The 25,682-nt window shown below is 41.5% G+C and overlaps 2 protein-coding genes across 7 annotated transcripts; one reads left to right on the top strand and one right to left on the bottom strand.

Annotated features, from left to right (window-relative positions):
* The first annotated feature begins 8,948 nt into the window (after positions 1–8,948).
* c22h14orf180 (chromosome 22 C14orf180 homolog) lies at positions 8,949–24,330 on the top strand. Of its 6 annotated transcripts, XR_003840374.1 has the most exons (11): positions 8,949–9,424; positions 10,121–10,151; positions 13,298–13,384; positions 14,493–14,613; positions 16,355–16,385; positions 16,481–16,589; positions 18,974–19,137; positions 19,299–19,431; positions 22,850–23,689; positions 23,768–23,832; positions 24,085–24,330. XR_003840374.1 is itself a non-coding variant. In XM_029494405.1 (9 exons), the coding sequence occupies exons 1-9, from the start codon at positions 9,272–9,274 to the stop codon at positions 22,870–22,872; spliced, it is 852 nt and encodes a 283-aa protein (XP_029350265.1). In that variant the 5' UTR covers positions 8,949–9,271; the 3' UTR covers positions 22,873–24,002. The 6 variants fall into 6 exon arrangements, 2 of the variants coding, with proteins under 2 accessions (XP_029350265.1, XP_029350264.1); XR_003840372.1 differs by having other exon boundaries at positions 22,850–23,832; XR_003840373.1 differs by lacking the exon at positions 24,085–24,330 and having other exon boundaries at positions 22,850–22,925; positions 23,110–23,999.
* tmem179ab (transmembrane protein 179a, genome duplicate B) lies at positions 23,116–24,366 on the bottom strand. The gene is made up of 4 exons (XM_029494406.1): positions 24,065–24,366; positions 23,538–23,675; positions 23,377–23,455; positions 23,116–23,289 (listed from the first exon to the last, which is right to left on the bottom strand). The coding sequence occupies exons 1-4, from the start codon at positions 24,364–24,366 to the stop codon at positions 23,116–23,118; spliced, it is 693 nt and encodes a 230-aa protein (XP_029350266.1).
* Positions 24,367–25,682: the final 1,316 nt, after the last annotated feature.

Raw genomic sequence — 25,682 nt, 5'->3', positions numbered from 1 at the left:
ACAGAATGCATATTATTCAGTCCGTGGTTAGGTAGTTAGATGTTGGATGTTTTGTTTTATAGTTAGATATAACAAATGCCCAGACGGCTCCACAGTGCATTTGCTGACTTGCTAGGCTGCAGAATTAAAAAATTACATACACTCATTATTCCCGAAACAACAGCTGAAAGTAACAGATAAATAGTGACATTAAACAGTGACGTTATATTCTAGCCATTTACAGTGTAACTATAAAATTAATTAAATGTGTTTTTGGATCCAATAAAATTTTCTCTTATGTAAATAGTTAAGTGTGTACAGCTATAGCTAAAGGAACTGTCATGTTATTTAAATTGGTATTTGACTGTGGGATTGACATCTTCAGTCCTGAGAAGCATTAAAACTGAATTAATGCTTTGCATCATAGCATATTGGATGAAAGGAAATAAAAGACTTGTTATCATGAAGAATGTCCTCAAAAATACATATCAAACCAACCACAGCTCAGTTGTGGCTATTTATTTGAACCTTTATGGCAGACACAAATCCACTACCAGCTGTTTACAGCCGGTGACATCTTTTAGCTCAGTTGAATTTACTGCAGAGTAGGTAATTCTGCAGTTTTAGTACATTTTCCTCTGTATTGTATAACAGAGGAGCACCAGTTCTCTTCGACACACACACAAGAACCGCAGTTGGTTTCTTTGACTGCCACTTCGCAGCCTGTCAGAATGAGCCATGGCTGAGCAGGTGGGATTGTCCCACCATGGAGATGTATGCATCAGGAAGCAGTAAATCTACCACCGCCTTCCATTTGTTTACACCTCCTGTTTCCCGCCAAACAAACTACTAGATTTCCCTTGAGGCCCCCCACACAGCGTCCTCGGTGGACATGCTTTACAAGTGTCACAGCCAGATGAAAACGGTTAGAACGCCATTCTTAAAGAGGGGAGTTTGTGTGGACAGCACGTTTGAGATTCGACTCAATTAATAAGAAAAGGATGTGCTATAAATCGACTTGCCGATCATGCTCGTCATTCCTTTGAATAAAGGCCCTGATTCATTATACATTCAAGCAATTCAACTCAAATTTTATTTTCATCTATCTCCTGGTTCATGCATCAAAGCCTACGACACTGAGTGGGCTGGAGGTGGTGAAGAAGTGGGAGCTTCCAACATAAACAGTAATTACCATGGTGTGTATATAATGTGCATGGGGTCAATTGCAGATATCACAATGGAATATTTACTTTGATGCCAGGCTCTTTTTAGTTCTCTCTCACTTAAATGATAATAGAAATTATGTCAAAGCTGCCATCCCAGATGGATTCACTTAATTAGGTGCACTGAAATGTCAGAATAAGCTTCTCATTTTGCTATTTTGAATGAATTTGAGATGGTTAGGACTAAATGTAGTCCAAACCTTGTGCAAGTATGAGTGTCCGCCTAATATTTAAGTTTTATGTCACTGTGCCAGAATGTTTTATTAACATGGTGCCTCACAGACAAGTTGACATATTTCACAAGTGAAGGACGTGACCCTGGTTGTTTATTTCCTGTGATGAAATTGTCGAGAGGTTGATGGCTTCGTAAATAAGCAGTTCAGTAGCTCTTCGCTTATGGTGACCAAAGTAATTATTATTGTGTAATCATCACAGGGCATATATTGCTGTTCAGTTCTTAGGCTGCCACAGTTTTTCTATTATAATGATTCAAAGCATGTTAAAAGTACTCTCTCCATGCCTTCAGCTACCAAAGGGATATCGTGTCCGCTTCAGTGTGTGATTTCCGATGGCAGGATGAGAAAGTTCAAATGAACCTGAAAAATTATAACGAGCCCCTCTGCCACCTTGTATGAATCGCAAATTTTGATGTAGAGGTAAGACTGTGTAATGATAATTTTAGAGGATGCTACTGTTGGACAGCAATTAAATCTCAAAGCACAGGAGTTCTGGAGACGAGTTACTTTTGGGTGACTAGAAACTTTCAACCCTTGTTTCTTTGCATGCACTAATTATTTTCTTCGATTTGAATCGATTTTTTTTTTTATTTGTATTTATTTATTTTTTTATGGATTATGCTGCCGAAACGCCTCAGATTTCCTTGTCCCCTTGGCGCCTGAAACCAAACCTGTGCCTTGTTCTTGTTCGTCTGGTACCCTGGCGTCACAGATTTCTTGTCATGACGGGAGCTGATTGTTTGGACCTCGCAAATCAAATTGGTCTGCGTAAGCAGACCTGGTAACACAGAATTTAATATAATTTACTAATAATTAATGGGCATCATGTGTGCCTGTTAACGCCAGAACAGCTGAAAACTGGGATATAACACAGGAACAGGAAGCCTGCCTGCCAGCTTTCATTAGTGACTTTCTTCTTGCTCCTCTATAGATTTAGAAAATCCATTTACAATGACCTCATTATCATTACCATTATCTGAATATATACATACATCAAATGTTGGGTTCAAGAGTGCAGAATATAGGATTACCTAATTCCCAGGGTGTACATCTTGTGAAATTACCAGTATGTTAATGTACCACAGTCACAATGTAACACCTTAATTAAGCACTATGTGCTCTGGAAGTCACCATGCAATACAGCTTTCTACCTCAACCACTTTACCATGCCTTGTCAGCACAATTTACTGCCTTTAAATCCACTGTATGGGCAATCTATAAAGTCTGCCCTCCTCACACCCACCCAGCTGTTAGAAACTGTGTTGCAGAGGGAGAAATTAAATTGCCAAGCAAACAGGGATCTATAAGGATATTATGTCCTGTTGTTAATGGAAATGTCATCAACAGAAATCTCTCAGCTTTACAGAGCGATGAGCCCATTTCCCTGACTCCCGCTAAACCACTCACATGTGAAACGGCTGGAATTTCCCAATAATAGCTATATACAATAGCACCACTTCACCACCAAAAACAAAATGACCAGATTTTCCGACCAATTAAATTTAAAAGTCTCTTATCCCAGTTTTGAAAGGACCAAAATAAAAAGAAAAAGTGGAGAGCTTCTCTTGGAGGATGAATAATCACATAAATTTTACAGCACGAGGGCAGTCCCTACAAGCCACTGGCCCTTCTCTGCCCTTCCTCAACAACCACCTCACCTCAGTGAGTTATCATAAAGTGAGATGTGCGTCTCTGAAGCCTATCTCAGCAATTGATTGACCGTGACACTGACCCTGGCTCCTCCTGAGGCAGCAGCACTCAGCAGTTATGGTCATGTCAGTGGGTCACTGAATGTGGGAATGCCTTACATTTCATTTTATCACTGGCATTACTTTAAGTCATGAGACGTGCCTCTGCCAGATTTTGTGGTCCAATTTAAGATTCCTCTGTGTTACATTAAAAAGGAGGCATTTTTGGCATTTTTGTCAGTGTCTTAACATTTTACCATAACGGTTTCTGCAGAGAAGGGTTAGGGTTAGGGTTAGGGCTTTTAAACTTTCTGAGTAGTAGTAGTGGTTGCAGAGTTTCTGCATTCTTGTCTAAGGAAAGCTCTGATGACAGGCTGGTTTTGTATTTATCTTTGCTCATAAACCAAAGGATTAGTTTGATTTTTATCATCAAGAGTTTATCCTCAGGGCTGTATTTTACTAAAAAGCATAAATGTCAACCTCACCTTACTAGAAAGGTCAGAATCAGTTGCCTCTCCAGGACGGTCTTGACATCATCAATGTTTACTAAATTGGTAATTTCAGTCTAGACCAGGGGCTGGCAACCTTCGGCAGAGCTCAAAATAAGCGGCAACAAGGTGAGACACACATTTTCATCAACAGCAAATTTTTTTTACTTTAACTGTTACAAGTGAAATTTCACTATTATAATGAAAAATATAACTGAATAGATCAAATTTATTTAAATTAAATAATCTTTAGTTATTGACATTATTTTCTCAAAGCCACAGGGAGCCACGGCAGAGGGATGGAAGTTTGCTGACCCCAGAGCTAGACCAAAGTGGTGGATGCACTGTCCAAACCAAATTTGCTGTATGTGAAGCCATTCTGTTCAGCATATTAAACAAATAAGTTAAAGTTAAACATTTAACCAAGAGTTTTACAACTTTAATATGCAGTTAATCATATTGCTAGTTCCACACCCCTGTTTACCTGTTTACTGCAAATAATTGTCCAGCTCTGAACTCATATAGTCTTTGTTAGAGAAAAAAAACAAAACAAAACAGTTTTTTATTTTACTTTTTACAGTTCAACTACACTCCTGGTGGAGAAAACTGAAACCACTCAATGTTGCTCGACTGTACCTGTTATTGTTCTTGCAGCAGTCTCAGCTTTAGGCCCTTTTCTGTCCTGGAGTACTCTGCTGAAGAAGGCTACCTGTTCCCTCCTACCTCATACTAAATGGATCATTTGGTTCAGGTTTGTAGTGGCTCACAACTGCATTATCCCACCAGAAATGATGAACTGAAAATCAGCAACAGAAGGCTACATCTAACACTTTAGATTTATTGACAGGTGCCATGAAGTCTCTTTTGAATTTCTAAGGCTCTACTCCTCAATTAGTCTCTTAACTAAACTGATACCGGTTGGCATGGCAACACCATGTGAGTTGACATTTACATCCTGAAATTTAAGCTGATTGCAGGCAGCACGTGAGACGAAAAATAATTCAACTAATAATGGACAGTATATTTGTATCATAATGCTCCAGCTTCATTTAAAAAAGGCCAGTTTGCTTCTATTCACACATATACACGTCGCTTTGGTTTCTTATTATTTTAATGTTCTATTAACTTTTTTTCAATTAAAGACTGCGATTAAATGAACCCAAATAAACAGCACTGATTTAATGCAAGTTGTTAATTTCATCATAAGTAAATACATACATGAAAATGAAATTCATGTATTAATGTGTGTTGTATTGAGCGATATTTCAGGCATTTAAAATTTTCACCTTGACTTTTTTTTTCTGACAGATGGCCCTGTTCTCGGAGTGAATGACAATGGTCACGAAACATGTGGGCCTGTAAGGATTTCTAGCATCAGCCACTTCTCTAAGGTGATTACAATTTTCTTTAGCTGATTTACTCAGATTTATTTATTATTTCAGACACTGTTATGGCACCCTGACAGGTTGCAACAAAACCATTCATGAATAAAAGCTTACTATTTCTGTCTTATGTATGTATACTGGAATGCTTTGTTATAGCGTCCTATATTTATTGAACAATCACTCATTTTTTTATGCGTACAGCTTTTCATGATCTTTTCCTCGTGTCATTGGTTTTTGTACTTAACCATATCACACAAAGATTCTCAGTTTAAAAAGTGATAATTCCCTTGATTGGTGTGTATATGTATGTATAATGTAAATGTTAATGTAGATACAATTTAATTCAGTTTACTGCAAAGATTTAGTGAAGTGTCTGACTTTTTACTGTCCATTGATTGTCCATTGGGGGGTGCCAGAGCAAAGTAAAAGATAGTCAGCAAAACAGAGGTGTGGCATAGCTTATTCCCTTTAATCAATAATTTGAAATAGATTTCTTATGACACACAGCAATAGAGATAGATCACAATGAATACAGTTCATTGGCAGTTTTCATTAAATTTGACACTTTTAAATAAAGCTCTACCTCCACAGTGAGAGTCCTGCTCCGTGATGTGTAGGCTGCATGTGACCGACTCACAATAAAACAGTGATGAGGACTGAAATAATGACACCTTCACACCTCTAACTGCACACAATCCATAGTGACTGATAGTGAAAGGATTTGATTAGCACAGAAGCGTATATTTTAAAATTTATTGCTGGAATGAGATCTGACCAGGAAGAAGTCATGGAGTGTGTTGCATGATGTACTGACGTGCCATTGTCTTAACAGGGAGATTTGCATCACTGTGTTTACCTGGACACTGTTCAGTAAAAGTCACTGGTTCAGATAATTGAGTAAAAAGAGACAGATGGTGGCAGCATTTACTGCTGATTACATGAAGGTCATAAGCTGCCTCTCAGTAGCTGCGGGTGTTGCGTCCAAGCATATTAAACTCCCAGAGCCTGAACCTTTAAGGGATGCAGCTGCACTAGCAGGAGTTTTGAGGGGTTCGGACATCCAGAATGCAGACACACAGTATGGATGGCGAAGCAACAAGGCAGAGTTTCCCGTCTGTAACAGTGGTGTTTTGTTTTTTTTTTGTTTTTTGTTAAAAGAAATCTTTATCAGAATATATTGACGCGATCTCATAACATTGCTTTATATCAAATAGAATACATGATTTTTTTTTTTCCCCCTCCTCACATCGTTGTAGCTGGTGTACTGGAGCGAGCTATGCAGCTGAAAGAGGAGAACATTTCATACCAAAGACCTCTAGGCTACAGCAAAACTGCATGAAGTGGCTGTATGTGCACAATGCAGAAAATATAAATAGTACATGCTGATGTAGGACCATGCGCTTTGTCGTGAAATGACACAAGGACACAAGAGAAACAATGTTCCCTTGCAAACCTGCTGGATAATGCAAAATGCATGATCCTAAAAAAACAGCTAAGATTTATGACCTTATGGTAGAATGAGAAGGAGCCACAAATATTCATGTTGTCAGACTTTCTCTAAACTGGAAAATGACAGTTAATGTGACATCCAGAGTTTTGCAGTAACTTCATACCTAATTGTGTACTTAACTGATGCTGGTATTCAGAGATATCCATGTTGGCCCAAGATGTACTGATGACAGAGCACTGTAAATATAGATTACAGAAGACATTCACGCTAATTGAATATATTGAAGTTCACTGCACTGCAATAAACAGCTGAGGTTGGATTTATATCTGTGACACTGCCTCATTCTACTCTGCATTCTGTTGCAGGGTCTGCTCACCATTCATTTACATTAGGCTTGTGTATTGGCTTCCCCGGGAACACTTGCAGTGGACAGTGTTTACTGATCATACTGATGTATTTGTCTACCAACTCCACAAGACAGGCAGTCAATATTCCAATTACAGGTAGATTTCCATTCTTGCAATGTTGAATAGTGAACATCAGTCAATATCTTTGTCAAAATGATTGCAAGTATATGCACAAAAAGGTGTCTGGAGGAGTGCGTGAGCAAATGATCTAAAGCTTTATGGTGCCAGCAAGTCAAATAAGTCAAGCCTTCAGACTAAATATTTAAATTATAAACCAGACAGCTGTTGGTAAAATGCAAATCTTCACCACTGTGAAACGGATCTTAAACGTCTGATTTACAATGCTGACTACTGTAACGGAGGATTTTTCACAGCAGACTTTTTCACTTATAGAAAGCAAAGCAAATGTTTTACTAAACATTCTGCTGCTCCAGTAAACCATGACAGCGAGCCGATCCACTGAAGCCAGCTGAATGAATTTTGTTATTTACAATGCACACTTTCCTAATGTGACTTGTAGAAATGTTACTTGTGAAACACAATATGTCATCACAGATATGTGGTTCACAGGTTATTAGTTGTAATGTAATGATTAAATGAATAGCTACAGTAGCAAAAGCACGTGGCATCAGCTGTATGAAGTTAATATTCACAATAGTGTGCGTCCATCGTAACCAAATATTTCGGGTTATTCTAGTTATATGGCGTTGTCGTCATATCAAATATCCCAATAGACTTTGGATATGATTAACACTTTTCAACTTGAAAGGGTTACAGTCCTGCTTGGTTAAGTCCATTGTTGCATGGTTGTTCTGAGATTTGTTGACATGACGGCAAGATGGTCGAGTGCTGCCTCCTCACAGCTGATGTGTGTCTGTTCAGCTTGACTGGCCTGTAATGAGGAGACGGAGCCCACTCTTTTTCAATTAGGAGCTAACGCGGAGTCAGAATGTGTCCTCAGAAGATTTGCTGACGTTCTGAACCAACTCCACTGACACCACAGTAAAGTGAGCACAACCACTCGTCTGTTTCCCATCTCTGTGGATGGAGGGGATAAAGTGGGCAGCATCAGCATAATCGAGTCCCCTGGTCGTACTCAATGCTGTTAGTCCGAAATGAGCAGCGTTCACAGTTCCCTGAGTGTGACCTGCCAGTGCAAGTTTAATGCTCTCGGATCCCCCATCCACTGGCGTTCACAGCCATTAAAATCCCATCTTGCTTAGCTAGATGAATCGGACATAAATGGAGACTGACTCTGCCCATTTGCTTTGTGTAACCCCATTCATTTCCTTCAGCTACAATGTCTGTGACCAAACGGGGCAGGGGTGGAAAGAAGCGTTGCTCTCCAAGTCAGGATGCATTCATGATCCTGTAGATCATCTGTGGATCATGTGCCGTGGCCACAACTCTCTCTCCCTCTTCTCCTCCTTATATTTACTGGCGCACTGTGAGGGGAAGAGCTCAGACACTCACAGGAGACTCTTCTTGTGACTAAATATTTGTAGTCCTTGTGTGGACACTGAGGAGTCCTTTCTTTTTCTCATACTGTGCTGTGGTTTCTCCTAATGACACTGCTCTCTGGTTTGGTTCACAGATTTTACATAAAGTCTTGTTTTTTGGGGTTTTTTTCTGTCATAATGTGAAATATGCTCACACAGCATTTAGTCTAGTGTGCTTGTTGGTGCATATTTCATGTGCAGTCCTCAGGTCTTAACCATAAGTGGGGCAGTAGGACTTCAACAGATTCTCTCTGACTGTAGATACACCAGTGCATTCCTTATGGACTAAACCTTTCTGCTGCTTCACATTCAATAACACTGGATGAAACTGAAACCCTTTTTCATACTACCTTTGTTGAAATATGTAATCAACATATGTACATTATATTTGCTTTCTGTCATCAAAACACACATCTTTCCAGTCTACATGTTTGAGGACTGGAGGGAGACTCAATGTGCTACAGACTCTGTGGTGGAGCTACTGTTTATGAGCATGGCAGGGATTGGTCCAGAGCTCTGCCACTCAAACAGAAAATATTCTCTGACTTCCTCTGTCCTCCTTTCCTGGTGCAGCCTGGAGAGAGGGAGGGGAATGGATCTTTTCTGTGCGAGTCGCCGGAGCTCCTTCTGCCTGGTCTTTACCACCTGCCCTTGACTTACTGTGCACAGATGAGACTGAGGGGAAGCTGTGCTGCTCCTCTGACATCGTTCTGTCTGTGTTTATGTGAACCGCTGCTGCTATCTTTTTTCTTTCTTTTTTTTTTTTTTCTTTCTTTTTTTTTAATCTTTCACTTCGTCGTGTGTGGCTGTTTCTTTATGCCAATGGTGCCTCAGTAGAGTGGCAAAGAGAGGAACGTTTGTCCTCAGCTGCCGGAGCTCTGATGGGAGGCAGTGCTGGCTGTGGCTGGGACTGGGGATGCTGAACGGGGGGAGGGAGGGCCTGTTTGAGCTGGGACAGCAGCTCCAGCAGCAGGGGGAATACCAGGCCGCCCTCCACTGCTTCCTCAGCTGCCTGTTGGGACTGACACATGTGCAGAGCTTCACTTCTCTGCCCAACTGCCTACACCAGGTGAGCTAAATGGGGACCGGACACACACACACACACACACACAAATATCATTCTCTCTCTCTCTCTCTCTCTCTCTCTCTCTCTCTCTGTCTCTCTCTCGCCTTTCTTCCACACACATGCCAACATGCATGCACATAATTCTTACAGATAGCCCAAAATCTGCTGTCTCATTTGCACAGCTGTGCAGATAACATGTGTAGCACACAGGACACATTCCACCTTGATATCTGTAACACCAATGTCAAATCATGTGCCCCAGTGTTCACACTGCTGTCCGATCATTTCCATCACAGTAAAATCTTGTGCATGCTGCTAAATTAGTCATTTTGTTTAAAAAATAGAAAATTTTCTCATGTAGTGTCTGTCCCATTGAGTGTGGGCTATGTTTTGACAGTGTAGTCAAGCCAAAGCCTCGGCAGATTACACAGATTCACAAAGCCCCCCTACAAAGGCAAGGCTATAATTTTAATTCTGTTTAGTAGCACAAGAAGGAATGTCAAAAAATAGCCTTTACTCCACAAAGTTGGAACGTGTGGCATGATGCTTACCAGATCATCAGTGCTTCGAGAGACCAGATTTACTTGTTTTGATAGGCCATGACATCACACAGACACACACTCTCACTCACAGAGGAATGATGTTGGAAGTGAATTAATACTTAATCATGTTCCGTTTTTGTTCTTCTGTGCTTTACAGATTGCAGAGCTATTCATCACTGAAAAGAATTGTATCCTTTACTAACGAAAAACAATCTGTCACAACCAACACGTCTGAAAGGGTTTTACATTCACGATCCCATAAGCATTAACAAGCAGTTGACTATAAAACTAGCTTCATATTTTGTCAGGTGGATGAGCAGGGGATTGTCAGTGGAGAAAATCTAGCACAATCAGGCATGTAGACCTGTTACAGAAAGCTGCGTAAACTGCGAGCGATGAGTGGATGTTTCTGGGCAAGTTCATAATAACACATTTGTCCCAGAATGCCACACGTTTTGTGTGTAGCTCGGGCTGTGTCTGTCTCTTAAGAGGATTATAGGCTCTTATCTCTGCACAACAGAGAGGGAGAGCGCTAATTAACCTGTATCTGCGATGACTACCCTGTGCATCGCCACTTCACTACTTCTATAAACTACAGCAGTATAGGACATACACAAGAGATAATGGAAAAGGTGTTGCATTTCAGGATGTATTACCTCCATGGCTGCTCTCCCTGTCACTGAGACACTTCAACACTTCACTTGCCAGCTCAGGTTATCTACCTCAGCAAGGCTCTCCCCCTCACTGTCCATTTTCCAAAACAGGTCAATTTGCTTGAGCTTCATCATTAGCCATCAGAGTCTGCCCCTCTGAGACTGAAAGGGTGACTGCTTAAGAGGGTCATGTACCATGACGGGGTTAAATCTTCTGACATACAGCTCTTTATTACATAACATCATCAATAGTAATGGCGTCGTGTTGGGTCAACTGTTTTGTTTTTCTGTACGGTAGAGTTACCATGTTATGTTTATTTGCTTACGGCGTAAGATTCCAGCCATGAGAATTTAAGCACAACTTCCACAGTTGAGCAGACCAGAGCAGAGGAAGAATGAGAAATTAGTTTTAAAAAGTACTGTTGATACACAAACAAGAGAAAAAATTTGTTATGTATATTGTAATCAGTTTATTGTGAGTTTAAATATTCAGAGTATTTTCCAACAATTGATTTCCCACGACATGTTTCTATGAAGCACTGAGATTGTGGGTGGTGAAATTGTCCTTGGAGGAGGGAGGTGAAGGGTCATGCTCAAACTGGGAGCACAATGTGGGAACTTTTCTGTTCCAAAGAGTGTTTCCTCCAAGAACAGCATTTACAGCGCCTCCTTACATGTTGTCTCCGGATCTAAACAAATTCACAATGAGAAACTAAGGTTGAATTTTAAGGTGCAGGAGTAACCTGGGTTCATCCTGGTCCAGACAAAAGTCCAGTGTTCGAGGAAGATGATGTGATAGGGGCTGTGTCATGACCAATTACGGTTTGATGTATTGCTATCAGAGTTGGCAGAGCGAACAAAGTGACCTTTGTCCAAAGCCAAAAGTTCTTTTGGCAGCTGAGTGTTTGCTTCTCCAAAGTAAACTGAATTAAAGGGTATGATCAGAATGTGCATCTCCTACATAGACATTTTCAAAGGATATGCAAGAAATAAATACGTAAATTGGTAAAGACATACACAAGGTGGTAAATAAGAAAACTTCACCAAGTTAATATGAATACAGGAAATCCCAGATTCCTCTGGGGAGGCTGGACCTGAATTGGACCTGATGAGGTTACTTTAGTGCACACCAGGCAGAGTTATGCAGCATGTGTGTTCAGATGTACCTTTGAAGGTGCCAATGTTAATGTAAATTCTTGTCAAGTTTTGGAGTATAGTCCAATTGCTGCTTAATTGGTCATGAGTGGTGTGTGTGTGTGTGGAATGGAGCCAATTCCCTGGAGAGTATTGTGAGAGGATCCTGTTGTGTTGTTGCTGGGGTCCAGCCAGGCTAAGAATAGTAGACAGAAGTAGAGCTCTGACCTTTGATGAAGTCCATTTCTGTAATCCTCCCTCCCAGATGGTCCGCCTCACCCTCACCTCATTTCCCACTGCCAGCTGACTGCCAGCTGACTGCCAGGTGACTCCCAGGATCTGGGACGCCTGCAATTTATTTCTATTCATCTTTTGATTTCTCTCAAGATTTGTTCAAACTATTAATACCACATTGTGCTAACACACAATGTTATCAAGTTCTGATTTAATTTTTTTTTTTTTTTATTAAAAACACAGGGTTTTCATGGGTTGCGATGCCATCTCTCAATGTACTGTACATTAAATTACATTACATTACATTAAATTATTCAGATGTACATCCACTTTTCAAAATCCAGTCGTCTCCAACCATCGTCAGTCCTTTCCTTTTGTAGAGGACCGTACAGACAGATTTTAACTATGTCTTGGTTTTCCTGGCGGATGCACAGCTCGTCTGTTTTGTTCCCTCAGTAGTGTTGAGTGCTGACATTATTCTCCTGGTGTCAAAATGAAAGAAACTAGCTGCTGTGGTTTCAGCGCAGAGCTTAACTGTTCTTTGAGAGTGGAAAACAGCCATCCATCTTTTCAACCTCATAGCAAAAAATTGAAGCTTTGTCAGAGTATTGAAAAGAAATTGGAAAACAGGTTGGTCATCAAAACTGGAATTGCTAGAATGGAATTTATAGTGTTTGAGACCTTGAGAGACCTGGTGTTAAGTAGGACATTTAGACAGACAGGACTGTGTTTATTTTAAGCATTCTCTGTCCTATTGGTCTTTAAATTCACCTGACAAGCATCAGTGGTGTCATTTTACAGTGGAACAGACACTACATACACAGAATGCTTTTAACAAAGTGAGAAGGCTCTAATTTTAGATTGCTTTAAATAGATAGTCTTTTCATGGAAACAAATGCGGCATTCAGGTCTATTAAAAGGAGGCTTTACAAAATCTAAAAACAAAAGACGAAGCCAGGTATTAAAAACAAAGAATAGGATATAAAATGTGATGTGTAATCAGATACAAGCATATTGTGAGACTCAGCAAACTTGTTCTGCCTCAGTTTCTCAAATTGAAACAAAAAAACCCCATAAAACCAACAGACAACATCTCAAAAACAGTGAGACAGACACCAGCCGTTAAAATCTGTGTTGCAAAATCCAGACTTCAAGTTCAACCATCTGCTCTTGATACTATTCTGTTCACCCGGAGGGGTCACTCTCATTCAAGAGAAGAAACAGGATTGAACTGGGCAACAAGGCTGTTTTTAACTTCAGCAATTGACTAATCCCTTTGACAACTGAGACTGATCCTTCACCCATATAAACAGATGGGAAAGCCCTTCAGTTCATCCAGGCTGAGAAAATGTTCTACGAGGTGGCACTGATCGAGCTCACGGCTCTTCAGGGGAGCGCAGGAAAGTACACTGACATAATAAGAGCATATACAGTATAATTCTATGTACATTGTAGCCTTTAAGATAAGTAATTTACTTTAACAGTTGGTGTGATACTCATTTTATTATTGCTTTTGTTTTTTTGTCGTGTGTGTGTATATCTCTAAACCAAACAGCAAATAATGTGTACAATGTGCCACAATGTTTTTTTCTGACATCTCAAAAATCTGTGATATGACTTTCTGCTTTGCCTAAATCCTTTCTTTATAAAATACCTGCTGGAGCCTTAAGTGAGCATTCAGAGCAATGGCCCTCATTCATCACATACTACCGCTTCTCCAGACGTCTGCCTCTTCCTCTCTGTCTGCTGCTGAGACAGCAGCGCAGTGTAGCGTGGGCGCAGCAGAGGAGGTCGGGGACAGGCATAGTAGAAGACAAATGGCCACACTTTGCACTATCTCATTAGGAGCTGTGTGTTGCTATAGAATACTAAGGCTCCTGATTCAGCACTCACTCAGATTGAATACTAGACTTCTCCAGGGGCTGTAGCTTCAGTTTACAAGCTTCCTTCCTCTCCCCATTGTGTTTCCAAATGCATCCATCTCTGTATTTCCCCACTGACTGATGGCAAAATTGTCATTCTGTGGTTTCTGTCCTGCAAAGAAAAGTCTTCAACTGTTAAAGCTGTTTATGTGTAATCTCTCTCTCCATATGGATTGGAAGCCGTTTCCCCTTATGTTTTTGTATGTGTGGTGTGTAATGTGTGCTCAGGGTGTACAGTGCATACAGTATGTTTTGGATTCGTCACTGTGTGTGTGGGGTGTGTGTCAGTGTTCCAGTGGGCGTGGTGAGTGCGTTGTTTCACTCCCTTATCAGCTCTCTGCTGCCCTTATCTCTGCTCTCTTGTCTACAGTCGTCAGTTGGCTCCAATCTAGTTAAAGTGACTTAAAGTCCACAGCAGAGCCAGACAGGCTAATAGCCAGATAGCTGGGCTTTATTTTTCAGGCTCTTTGAAGTAGCACAGAGGTAGAAAAGAGGAAAGACTAGTGAGGTGAGAGGGAAAGCTAGACGGGCTGAGTGGTTTGCTGGCGGACTTGCTGTGACTCCATGCCCTGTGTTTGTGTAACAGGGCCTCAAGAGGAGGCTACGCTGGGCTCTGCAGGATGGACAACCCCAGAGGAGCTTTCAGAGCAGGCCTCTCAGGCTCAGCACCTCGAACGGCTGGCTCAGCTCTGCATCATGAGCAAACAGTAGGTAAAACTGTGTCCTGCTGTAGCTTCTGTTATGGTGAAGTTAATGGGGTGTTACATGCTCTGTGGGCTCATCATGAGACACTGTATTGTTACATAAATTCACTTTTATGGCTGATTCATTGCCAGTTTTGCATACAGTTAGTATATTATTTGACCCCTTGATAATGTCAGAGCTGAAGTTAATACAGTGCTGGATCAGGAGTTCCAAAGCAAACAATGAAGTGCCTGTTATCAGTTTTATACACAATCAGCAGTTCAGTGTGCACTGAGGAATAAGTTGCTCACTGGTTTATAAAGTCAAATTCTAATCCTTGTTCACAAATCAGTCAAATCTTTCTGAGATAAATATTTCAATGAAAGATCACTGACAGTAAGGAGCTGTCTTGCTGGGGTTACACATTTAAAAGCACTATCTATTATAATCAATAGAGCTCCCATCCTATCACAAATGAGACAGAAAAATAAAGTTTGTGTCCACTGGCATATTTGTCTTTCTGGGATTTGTTTTTCAACTAGATCAATTCCAGCTACAAGGTTTTTGTTTTTTTGGGTTTTTTTTTTTTTTTTTTTTGAGCCAGAGTTAAATTTCCCCTCAGATGTGGCGAAAAGAGACACCACACTCTCCATGAGTGTTACAGGAGGAACATCTTAACTGGATCTGGTGTCTCCTGTTGCAGGGGTACTTTGTTAGGCCGCAGCATGCACCCATTTTCTCTGCCTCTGTTGTCATTGCTGGGACTAGGTCATTTAACCTGAGTGCAGGTGAGGGTGACAGAAGGTGGATGGTTTGCTCTGTGGAGGGCAGCTCATGAAGGGGCATGCAATAGTTCTACTTCAGTGTGTCTGTGCTTATTCTGGTTGTTATCTAGCAGATAAGTAAGACAGTGGTAGAATACTGATGTTAAAGTTCTTATTCCTTCTACTGTAAGCTTCAGACCCAGCCCTTCTTTCCTGCAAACAGGAAGTGGTAATGCTTCCTGAATCTTTCACAGTGATATCATAGGAAGTCCTTTGGGACAGTGAAAAGCTTTTCTGTCTTGCAGATCAGATGTCCCCTGAGAAGGACCTTCTAAAGTAGAGCAAACTGACACCTGGCCATTACTAATTTAAGGGAAGTGTGGTTTTGGAACGGTGAAGCTGACATCTGTCACACTAAACAGAGCTTGCTCTACATCTATAGGCACACATGAGGGTGTTAGGGTGATGACGGTCCTTGGCCACTCTTCTGGAGCGTATATGAGCACAACAGCTGGCAAATCCTCAGAGCGCCACATCATGTTCACTGAGCTTAACGCTAAGTGTGGTGGAAGGGCACGAGTCAGTAAAGCAGCCTGCAAACACCATGCGTCTGTAATTCACCTTGGACAATAGACAGGTGCATTCTAGTGTTGGCAAAAATAGAAGCTTTCCATAAAGCACCAGATCGTCCACAGCCCTGCTGCGTGCTTCCAATCCAGTCATAGCGTGCAAGTCAAGCTGCGGCCTTATCTCTGAAAGTTCACAGCACAGGTCATTACACTTGATTAAGATCAGGCATTGTTAACATCTTTCCAAATATTTACTGTATCTATGTTTTGAGAAATATGTTCCATCTGATAATTCAGAGTAAACCATTTTTTAACAAACTGCTTTTATTTTCACATATAAATGTTTTTCTTTTGCCCCAGAACCTCAAAAAAAAAACAAAAAAACTGTGCATTTGTTCAATGATGCCATATTACTTTCCTTTTCGTTTCAGACCTCACCTTGCCCTAGAATACAGTGGTAAGGTATGCATCTCCTCTTCCTCTCCACATCTTAAAACTGTTAAATCATTTTACACATTTTTAGTACAGGCTTTAAAGTGATATTCTGCACCTTTCAGGCTACAAAGATCCACCAGAGGGCCTTTGGTAATGATCATCCAATTACAGCCAGAAGCCTGGAGCTCATGGCTACTGTCTATGCTGAGATTGGCAAGACTGAATATTCAGGTAAACACTCCACAGGAGGAGCAGCTCAGTGGGGCACAGCAGACACTATTGTTATTGTTAGAGTAATGTCACGGCAGTGTGATGACTTCCACATCCAGGCTGATCAATGACAAACAAGCATGAATGTAGGATTCATGAAACAATGGTGGAGAACACCTCCCTCTGTAATTTAACGGTGCAAACATGAGGGTGGAGACCGTACAGTCCCGTAAGACAACACACAGAGGAGAGATGATCATGTCAAGACAAAGTTATCTCGCCTGCCTTGGAGCACACGCAGCAGAAGTTCAAGCTACTTCTTTAAGCCTTTAAACCATGCTGACCCACAAAAATGCTGAATTCATAAACACACGCAGTCATGCTGGACAGGAGTGTGCTTTTGTGCAGACCAAAAAAAGAAATGTAGCTTTGTGACAGTATGAGGGCACATTTCTGTTGTACAATACAAACGTATGCTTGGCTTGCATTAAAAGGGAGCAAAGTACTGCACAACTCTGAACTCTGCAATTGTGCACAGACTGCTGTAGTGTTTAAAAAAAAAAAAAAAAAAGAAGTATGATGCTTTGTTGAGTCAGCTTTGAGACGCACTGATGCTGAACACAACCAGCTGCATAAAGGCAGCCCTACAGAGTGTTTACAGACACAGACTCACTGTGATTTCTTGTTGTTCACCTCAGATGGTCTGAAATATGTTTGATGAAATGTTCAACAAAGCCAGGGGGTCAAGGAGTTTTAGAAATGATTTTGCCCTAAGGCAGCAAGTAACGTAACTCCTTCACTGAGGCAGCAGATTATTACTGTCATACACAGAAACAGTAGAGACTCCAGAGTGCCAAAGCTCTCCTGGGGGAAAGAACACACACCCGTGAGTGTGGAGAAAAAGTCCATTTAACTAAAGTTTAAAGAATGCCATCAATTACAATAACTATTTGTTTTTGCTAGCACAAAATGAGCTCAGTACAAAAATTCCTCTAATTCCACAATTAGCTCCCCGCGTGTTGAAAATTGCTTGTGCAGTCTTTTCTGTAAACTTGACAAAACATAAAACTCTCCTGGTTAATCTTCTTAATCCTTCAATTTCACTTGAAGGAGTCGGTGATCTCGCTACCACAAATTTACTGTAAATACTGAAGTACTGAGTCTACAGTACTTTTCCCCCATTGAAAATATTTTATTTATCACATTTATTGCCATGTATTGTTTCTGTGTGAGCGTTTCTTAACTGGGTGATGGAGCAGTTGTACGAAAACTTGCAAGCCTTAACTCAAAACTCAAGATGTTTGTTTGTTTGTTGTTGTTTTGTTTTTGTTTTTTGGAGCAGACAGGCAAGTGACAAACATTTGTATTTAGTTTAAAAGATTTGAAAGGTTTAGACAGTAGAAAAGACAAAACAGCTAGACAGTCTTTCTTTTAAAAATATTGGGTGGTGGGGCATCTATTTTTAGGGAAAATGATAATGAGATATGCAGTATTTAAATTTGGTTTCAAAAGAAGATATTTTGGTCCTGGAATGGTAAGAACCAGGACTTAAAGTACCCCGACACCGTGCTGGAAGTCCGGCAAGTGTTGTTGGACTGCGATGTAAAAAAAAAAAAAAACTTTTGATGCCGGATATTGTTCAGCTGGAGCAGTCAGTCGAGTTTCTCCTATCAATAGAAAGAGAGTAATACAGCTTTCCCTCTCAACCAAACTAACATCACCAGCCAATCAGAAGTAGGGGGTGTGGTCTGGGAGGTGACGCTGCATTCGAAACAACTTGGGGAAAAAAATGAGCTCTAAGTTGTCAAACTTGGAAATGACTGCTTCCAGAATAAATATAAATGGCTGCTGCACATATTGTAGCGTCCAGAAAACGATGGCAATATGCCAAACTTATTTTTTTCTCCTCCGAGTTAACCTGTTGTGTGAACGCTATGATATCGGAAGTCGGAAATTTCCGAGTTGGAAAATAGAATTCTTGGTGAACGCGGCGTTTTTTTTTCATTGAAGTCACTGTTGGAGATGATGGAGAGTTTATGAAGCCAGGGGAAGAACAGACAAAGGACTGAGAATAAGTGGCGCTGGGCGTTGATAGAAGAGAGGGACTTTTGGGTGTTTATTTCATATTTTGTATTTAGAATCAGAATAAAATAGTTTACGACTGCACCTCCCCGGGGAGAAAAAAAAATCTTACTTTAAGCCCTGAAGAACTAATGCGCAGTGACACTTGGAGTTCTGGCACTTCCTGGCACTCAGAGAGTTAACATTTGTGTCTTTTTCTGCCATATTTGCATGCTTACTTTTGTATGTTTAACATGAACTCACAAGCCATCTTCAGAGTAAACTGCAGACTCACTTGAGTGAGTCACCTCTCATCCTCTGTCTGATCATGGCTCTCTCTCTAGACTCTCTGGGCCAGTGTGTGTCTGCACTGTCCAAACGCTTCGCCGCTGCAGAGTCCATCAGAGACACTGTCAACTGTCTTCCTCATTCCCACCGGGAGAAACACTCAGAGATCCGCCACAGAAAGGACACCCACGACCAACAGGAGGAGACACCGAAACCTAAGGTGATAAGAACAGCATCTGCACACATCTTCAGCAGTGTTAGTCTGGATGTCGACAGCTTGTTTGCAACAGATCTGTGCCCCCTAGCTGTTTGCTGCTCTTTTCATTTTCACAGGAGCCTGGAGTTAGCTAATATACTCATCCTGAGCCATATTTATTTTAGGTAACCAATGACAAAGTCCCCACCTCCATTCTCAAGAGGCCAAGCCCAAACTACGGGTCAGACACAGAGCCCAACCACAGACGGAAAGGCGAGCGGAGGGTTCGATTCAGGGAGCCAGAGACCACAGTACATGGTAAGAACAGTCTGCAGTGAGTCCAGCCTTGGTCAGGGACAGTCACATCCATCTGCTGAACAGAGAACATGCTGCCTTCTGCTGCTTGGACTCGTTTGTCCAAATGAGCCCAATGAATCAATGTCACAAATTTTCTCCCTAACAACTCTACATTTACACAAATACAGTAACGCTTTGAGTGAAATTGTAATTACTGGGGGACGTTTCCACAAAATTGGTGCTAAATATGACATTTAACAGACACCCCTCAACACTCATGTAACTTTGTGGTATGTACTTGGCAGTGAGAAGAGAATGCATTAAAACAACCACAGATTGCATCATAAACTATTTCCCCAAGAGGATTCTGCACTATTCAAAAATAATGTAATGCCAAACAGGAGCGAGTGATTCACTCGTAGCAATTAATTATGCATGCAAATGAGGCACCATGAAGTCTGTTCCAGAGAGATAGCACAGCCTGTGAGGGCAAAGCAGCTGGTTTGTAGCTGATGTACATCACAGAGGTTGCCTCTCGTTGACTGACGGGCTTCTTCTCTGTCGGCTTCCCAGACATCCCTTACTGTGACTGTTTAGGTGGTAAGTCTATCTGGAGGTGTTTAGAATCACAGAGGTAATTTGCATGATAAAGTGAGCACTGCACTTTTTAGCTGGATCTAATAACGTGTGGAAAAAAGCATCAAGGAAACGGATTTTCATTTTGAGAAACTTTTTTTGTCACTGCTGCGCAATATGAGTGGAGTTTAATATCACCGCTTCTATGGTAATATTTGAGATATACAAAGCACAGTTTGTGTGACAAGACTCCACCGCACTGTAATGTAGTCATATTAAATCCTCCCGTTGACAATCCTTCCCTGGCCTTGAAAGAAACAAATCTGTACATGTGACGGTCCAGTCCTCATTTACAAATCAAACCAGTGCTGTTTTTGTGTGTGCAGCCTACGAGACGACACCGTCCCGCCCACACCTCGCCCTGTTCACTTGCCTCTTCCTGCTGATGTCATTCCTTGGTCTAGCCATGTACTGCACAGACCGCCGGCGCCCACAGCGTGTGTGTGAGGAGCTAGAGGCTGCTTTGGCCGTCTACCTGCTGCACATGAAGCAGCTTCTGTGGGGCTGCTGGATATGGCTGACCATGCAGTGACTGAGACTGGCCACAGGTGGCGACATGGAGCCTCCTCTAATTTTTTTCAGACCCCTCTTTTTCCTATCTTTGAAGGTGCCCAGACCTACAAACACCTCAGCCTTTTGGCAAGGCTCTGTACGCTGTCTGTGGTGATAAACCACTCCCTCAATGAAAAGGGGAAAAAAAAACATTCAATCCCAGAAATATGTAGCTTCTATGTCTGTATGTATATACGTATTAAGGTGGTGGGCATGCCACTTATTTAAGTTGTAATGATATTTTGCACATCCACAATGTTGATGCTTACATATAATGCTCACTTAATCACCACGACCACGCGACTTTTCAGTTCCTGCTGCAGTCTATTGTATGTGAGTGAATGTCTCCATGGAATGCAAACATTTATTTTGTTACAACAAATGATTTGTGTATATCAGATATTACACAGAACTGAATGTGTACATATGGATCAATATACTAAGGACTATCACAATATTCAGCCTTGTATTTGCACATAAATGAATGTAGCGACGTTTGGAAGCAACTTTGATTGGCACAGCACACATTCAAGAGGAAGAGGAGGATGGAAGCACAAATGTGTAGACTGTTCGATAAGGACGTGAGAAAGAAAACACAGGGCTGCATCACTTCACAGGTTGAGTAACCAACAGATGATAAACACCTCTTTGTTTACAGGCTGGACGCAGTCTGTTCTTTTGAATGGCTGACTGCCCCTCCTTGTCCCACTGAGGGGAAAATCCGTAGCACAATATTATCGATGAGTGAACAGAATATACTCGAACAGAATGAATGCTTATGCTTTTCACGGTGTTCCTCTTTATAACTGCTTGAATTCCACAAAATATCCTTGATCCTAAATGTTATTTATTCTTCTATACTGTATATCTGCATCTACACAAATGTCCAACTTTCAATGAGTTTTTTTAGTTTTTGTTATGTTACATTTTTATTCAAAAACAATAATATTCAGGTTTTAATCATGATGTCAAACGCTCACCAAGCTTTGGACAGACGTACCGAGGGATGTGGGCTCCATGGCTATTTGCCTAAAAGAAATAAGGACAGAATAAGGAACTCCTCATATGAAGTTCACTTCTGTTTTTGAGGCCAAACACTGAAATATAAGAGAATCGGACACTGTCTGTTATTCTCTGAATCCCTTTATCAAATAGAGCAATTTAAATTCCAACAACCAAACCATCATATAGATGGATTGTAGGGATCAAAGGGAAGCGTGCTGCACATCCGGCAGACCTCTCATTATGAGCAATAACACACATCACATAGTTTCGGGTAAAACATTTTCCTTTATATAACAGGTTTCAAGGAACTTGAAGGAAAGCTCGCATTTGAATGTCAAAGCAATATGAGGCTGATAACGCCTGTATAGAAGAAGGAAACACTTTCACTCTGTGTTCTCAAACTAAATTGTCATTAGCAATAAAGTAATACCCAGTGAGCTCATGTCTTGTATATACACATTTAGCTTAGAAGCTGCATTTCACGGCTGTCCAAACATTTATGGTCACTTTGAAAGAAGTGCCTTTATGGAGGGTTTTCTTTGTTCCTACCGTTTTATGATTTCATTGTTTTGAATAAAACTGTCATTGCCTCGCAAAGTAAAGCAGATGGCTTGTTTTCTTCCTGTAATGTCTGAGATTAAGCGATGTTTGGCGTGAATGCAGCAGGGAGAGATACATGCAGGTGCATTTGTGCATCTATTCACAGTAATGCAGTATATTGGTTTCTAGCCTTTAAAATGAGGGAGAAGCCTGAGTTACTATATGGCACAGGATAGGATCTGTTTTTCTTATCTTACAAAAATTGCTTTAAGCACTTTTTTAAGAGCAGCTGCCTGATGAGGTGAATATTCTCTATCATTTGTTGTTTTATTAAAACACCTTTATGAAACTGTGTGAACATATTGCAAAAGCACACATTTTACTTTGCTGCAACATGCAAAGAATTCTCACTTCATCAAGAGGCAATGCACAGCCTACCAGGAAAAAAAAAAACCTAGAGGAACACATTTATTGGTGTATAAAACAAAAGAACATCTCTTCACATCTAAAAACCAACCTATTCATTTGTCATGCATTAGGTCCATGCAGAAGTTTCACGAAGATAACATGATCCATCAGCCAATCTGTCCATTAACACTGTCGCTAAATAGTAATTCATGGGTGGAAGAAAACAGGGTTTATGGTTCCACTGAATGGTTTTAATGAAAGCCATTAAAGCTGAGTTATGGTTGTGTGTCTTGAACAGGAATGCAAACGATGGATGGATAAACGCGACAAAGCAGGACTCTTCAAGGAAAAGCAACCACTGGTGGATTTTTGAGGTGAAATCTATGATGTTAGGAGAACAATGCTAAAATCCGCTATTGGATCCAATCCATGGTCAATGGGAGGAGAAGCCAATTGATTTTTGATTGTCTACAGAGGCAAACATTGGTGTTTTTCATGGCAGGTGAGAAGACTGTGCGGTTTGTTGTGAGTGACTGTGTGTGTTTGTGCATCCCCTAGACTTTTCTAGATCAGGCCGGTCTTGAGGTCAGAGCTGTGGCGTGAGGAGCGGCCGAGAAGCAGGTCCTTCTCGTGGATCAGGCTGTCCAGCAGGTCCTCTTGTCTGTAATTGTGATAAACCTTCAGGAAGGCTATCACAGCGATCCCAAGCCAGGTGAGCCAGGCAGCCCACAGGCCGAACTGAAAGAGGGAATCACTGGTTGTTAAAAAAAAAAAAAATTTGTTTTGTTTGGAGGATATCATCCAAAAAAAAAAAAAAAAACTTACCTGAGCTATAGCAAACTGGTCATAGAAAGCAGAGTTATCCAGGCCGAGCTCTAGATCAGTGTCCTGCAGGTCCTCACAGCTGAAAGATAGATACAGTCATTTGTGAGATTCACTGGATAATAAATTCTCAGAAGAGTCGAGGAGTTGTGCTGCCCTCTCACCTGCTGGGCATCGTTCCCCCCTCTGTGACGGCGTCGCACCACAGGTTGAAGCCCACACTGACAATGGTGCTGGACAGGAAGACCGTGAACACCACCAGGGAGCTGATCAGCAGGTTGAGGAAGGCGTTGAAGATGGAGCTGCACGCAAGGATGTAAAAAAAAATAATAAAATAAAAATCATCCTCTGCTTAACATTGAAATAATTCTCACTCGTGTCTTTCCTTAAACAGCAACACAGTGACGACGGACACAAGGCATCACAGGACACAATGGGGATTTTTCAAAGGCAACCCAAGTGAGTCTCCATCTTTATAATGGAGGACGACAATGACAGGCCGTTTTTATAGGCTTTACTCTGTGCTTTGTTTCTCTTGTTTAACACAGCACACAGTCCATAATCCTGTCAGAGCTGCGCAGATAAAGGCATGAGAGATATACAGAAAGGGGAAAAAAACACATTTACATGGAGCCGTTACAGCGCGTCCTATGGATGGATGGATGTCTGCTGAATGGGAACTGTCACTCACTCATCGTGTCCTTTGCACAGGAAGAAGAGCAGCCTCCAGGCCTGCACTGCGGACAGGATGAGGGACGCTATCCCGACAAAAGTGATGAAGCTGCAGGCGGACTGGGGTCCCCACTCCTCCACCATGAAGCGCTGCTTCGACACTGTGATGTTCTCGTTCTGCCACATCCCCCGCGTGAACAGCAGGCATTTCCCGCCGAAATCCTCCGTGTTTTCGGACAGAGGCACCACGGCGATGAAACCGAAGACGAAGGCTAAAAAATAAAGGATGCACTGGGCGAAAATGAAATTATCGAGGGCCATCTTTTTTTTTTTTTTTTTTTTTCCTCCCTGTCTCCCTCCTCTGCTGCTGCTGCCTGCGACCTGGAGGAACTGCGCCTGCGCAGTGAGAGGAAGAGAGGCGCGGAGGAGCAGCATCCTCTGCTGCAAATGAATGAGCTGGCCGAGGCCTCCAGGGCTCTCCGTCCCATCTCCACCCAGCCTGTGGAAACACGCCGAAACCCACAACAGAACACAAACATAACTCCATCAAAATACAGCAACATCACTGATGATGGTCTGTCTCATTTAAAAAACAAAAAAAATGAAATATAATCACAGCCTTCACTCCATATTTCTGAGTGCACTATTGAACGACACAAAGATATTCTCATTGTGCATCATTTTGCACATGTTTGATGTGTCTGGAAGATTTAAACTTAGCTCTGGCTTTGCAGTAGCATTCCACAGTGACAGTAGGTTGGATATAGAAGTGCTCATTCTGTGAGCCTGTGTCAACACACACAATGCAGCAGCTCCCATGAATTACAGTAATGGTTTGTTTACGCATGGTGACAGTTCTTAAGAAAGGGCAGGTAGCTGTCACGGCCATCTGACGTGCTTCACTGGGTCCATCTGGTGAGCTGGCCAAGGTGTCCTCCTCTGCCTCGGCCACCCAACCTCTGTGCTGCTCGCACTGCCCTCAAGCGGCTGAGCCACCGGCAGCTGTCTCCAGCTCGCTCTGTGGTCTTATTCACCATTTAAAGCATGTTTACTGCCCACATGCAACATCCAGCATTTAGGTGCAGACTGCTGCAAAATATGAAATATGTTCTATTGACTGCCCCTCCCCCCCCAAAAAAAGGAAAAGAATTAGAAAATGCACCATTCAGGCCTTGATCTTGACTGGTAACTAAATGGAAAAATGAAACAGCAGCTAGTGAACAGCTGCTGTTTACTTTTTACCTCAGAGGATATCAATAATCCTGCTACAAAGGCAAGTATCTTTATTTTCCAGACATTATACAGCTATTTGTATCCATCACACAAACTGCAGTATTTTACGTCCTCTCCCTGACACATGATTTATGTGTCATTTTGCTGCTCAGCAAAACTCTGATTTCCACGATGCTATCAGCTCACAGATTAGCTTGAGTTATTGTTTTTGTGCAAATGTGTGTGCGGTCGTGAAAGTTTATTTCATTCCATCGTTCAGAGCTGGTTGTCTTTTGGCATCATTAGGTATTGCTACTTAACTTCCTCGCTCCTTGGGTATTTTTTATTGTGGCAGAACATGGGTGTATGATAAAGTGTCCGGTATACGATTTCCTGTAATAACTCACTTTACTATTTCTATTATA

This window comes from Echeneis naucrates, chromosome 22 (assembly GCF_900963305.1).
Source record: "Echeneis naucrates chromosome 22, fEcheNa1.1, whole genome shotgun sequence".
In the NCBI taxonomy this organism is placed as follows: domain Eukaryota; kingdom Metazoa; phylum Chordata; class Actinopteri; order Carangiformes; family Echeneidae; genus Echeneis; species Echeneis naucrates.
Note: the sequence above shows the minus strand (reverse complement) of the source record. Positions and strands in the feature narration are given on the sequence as shown.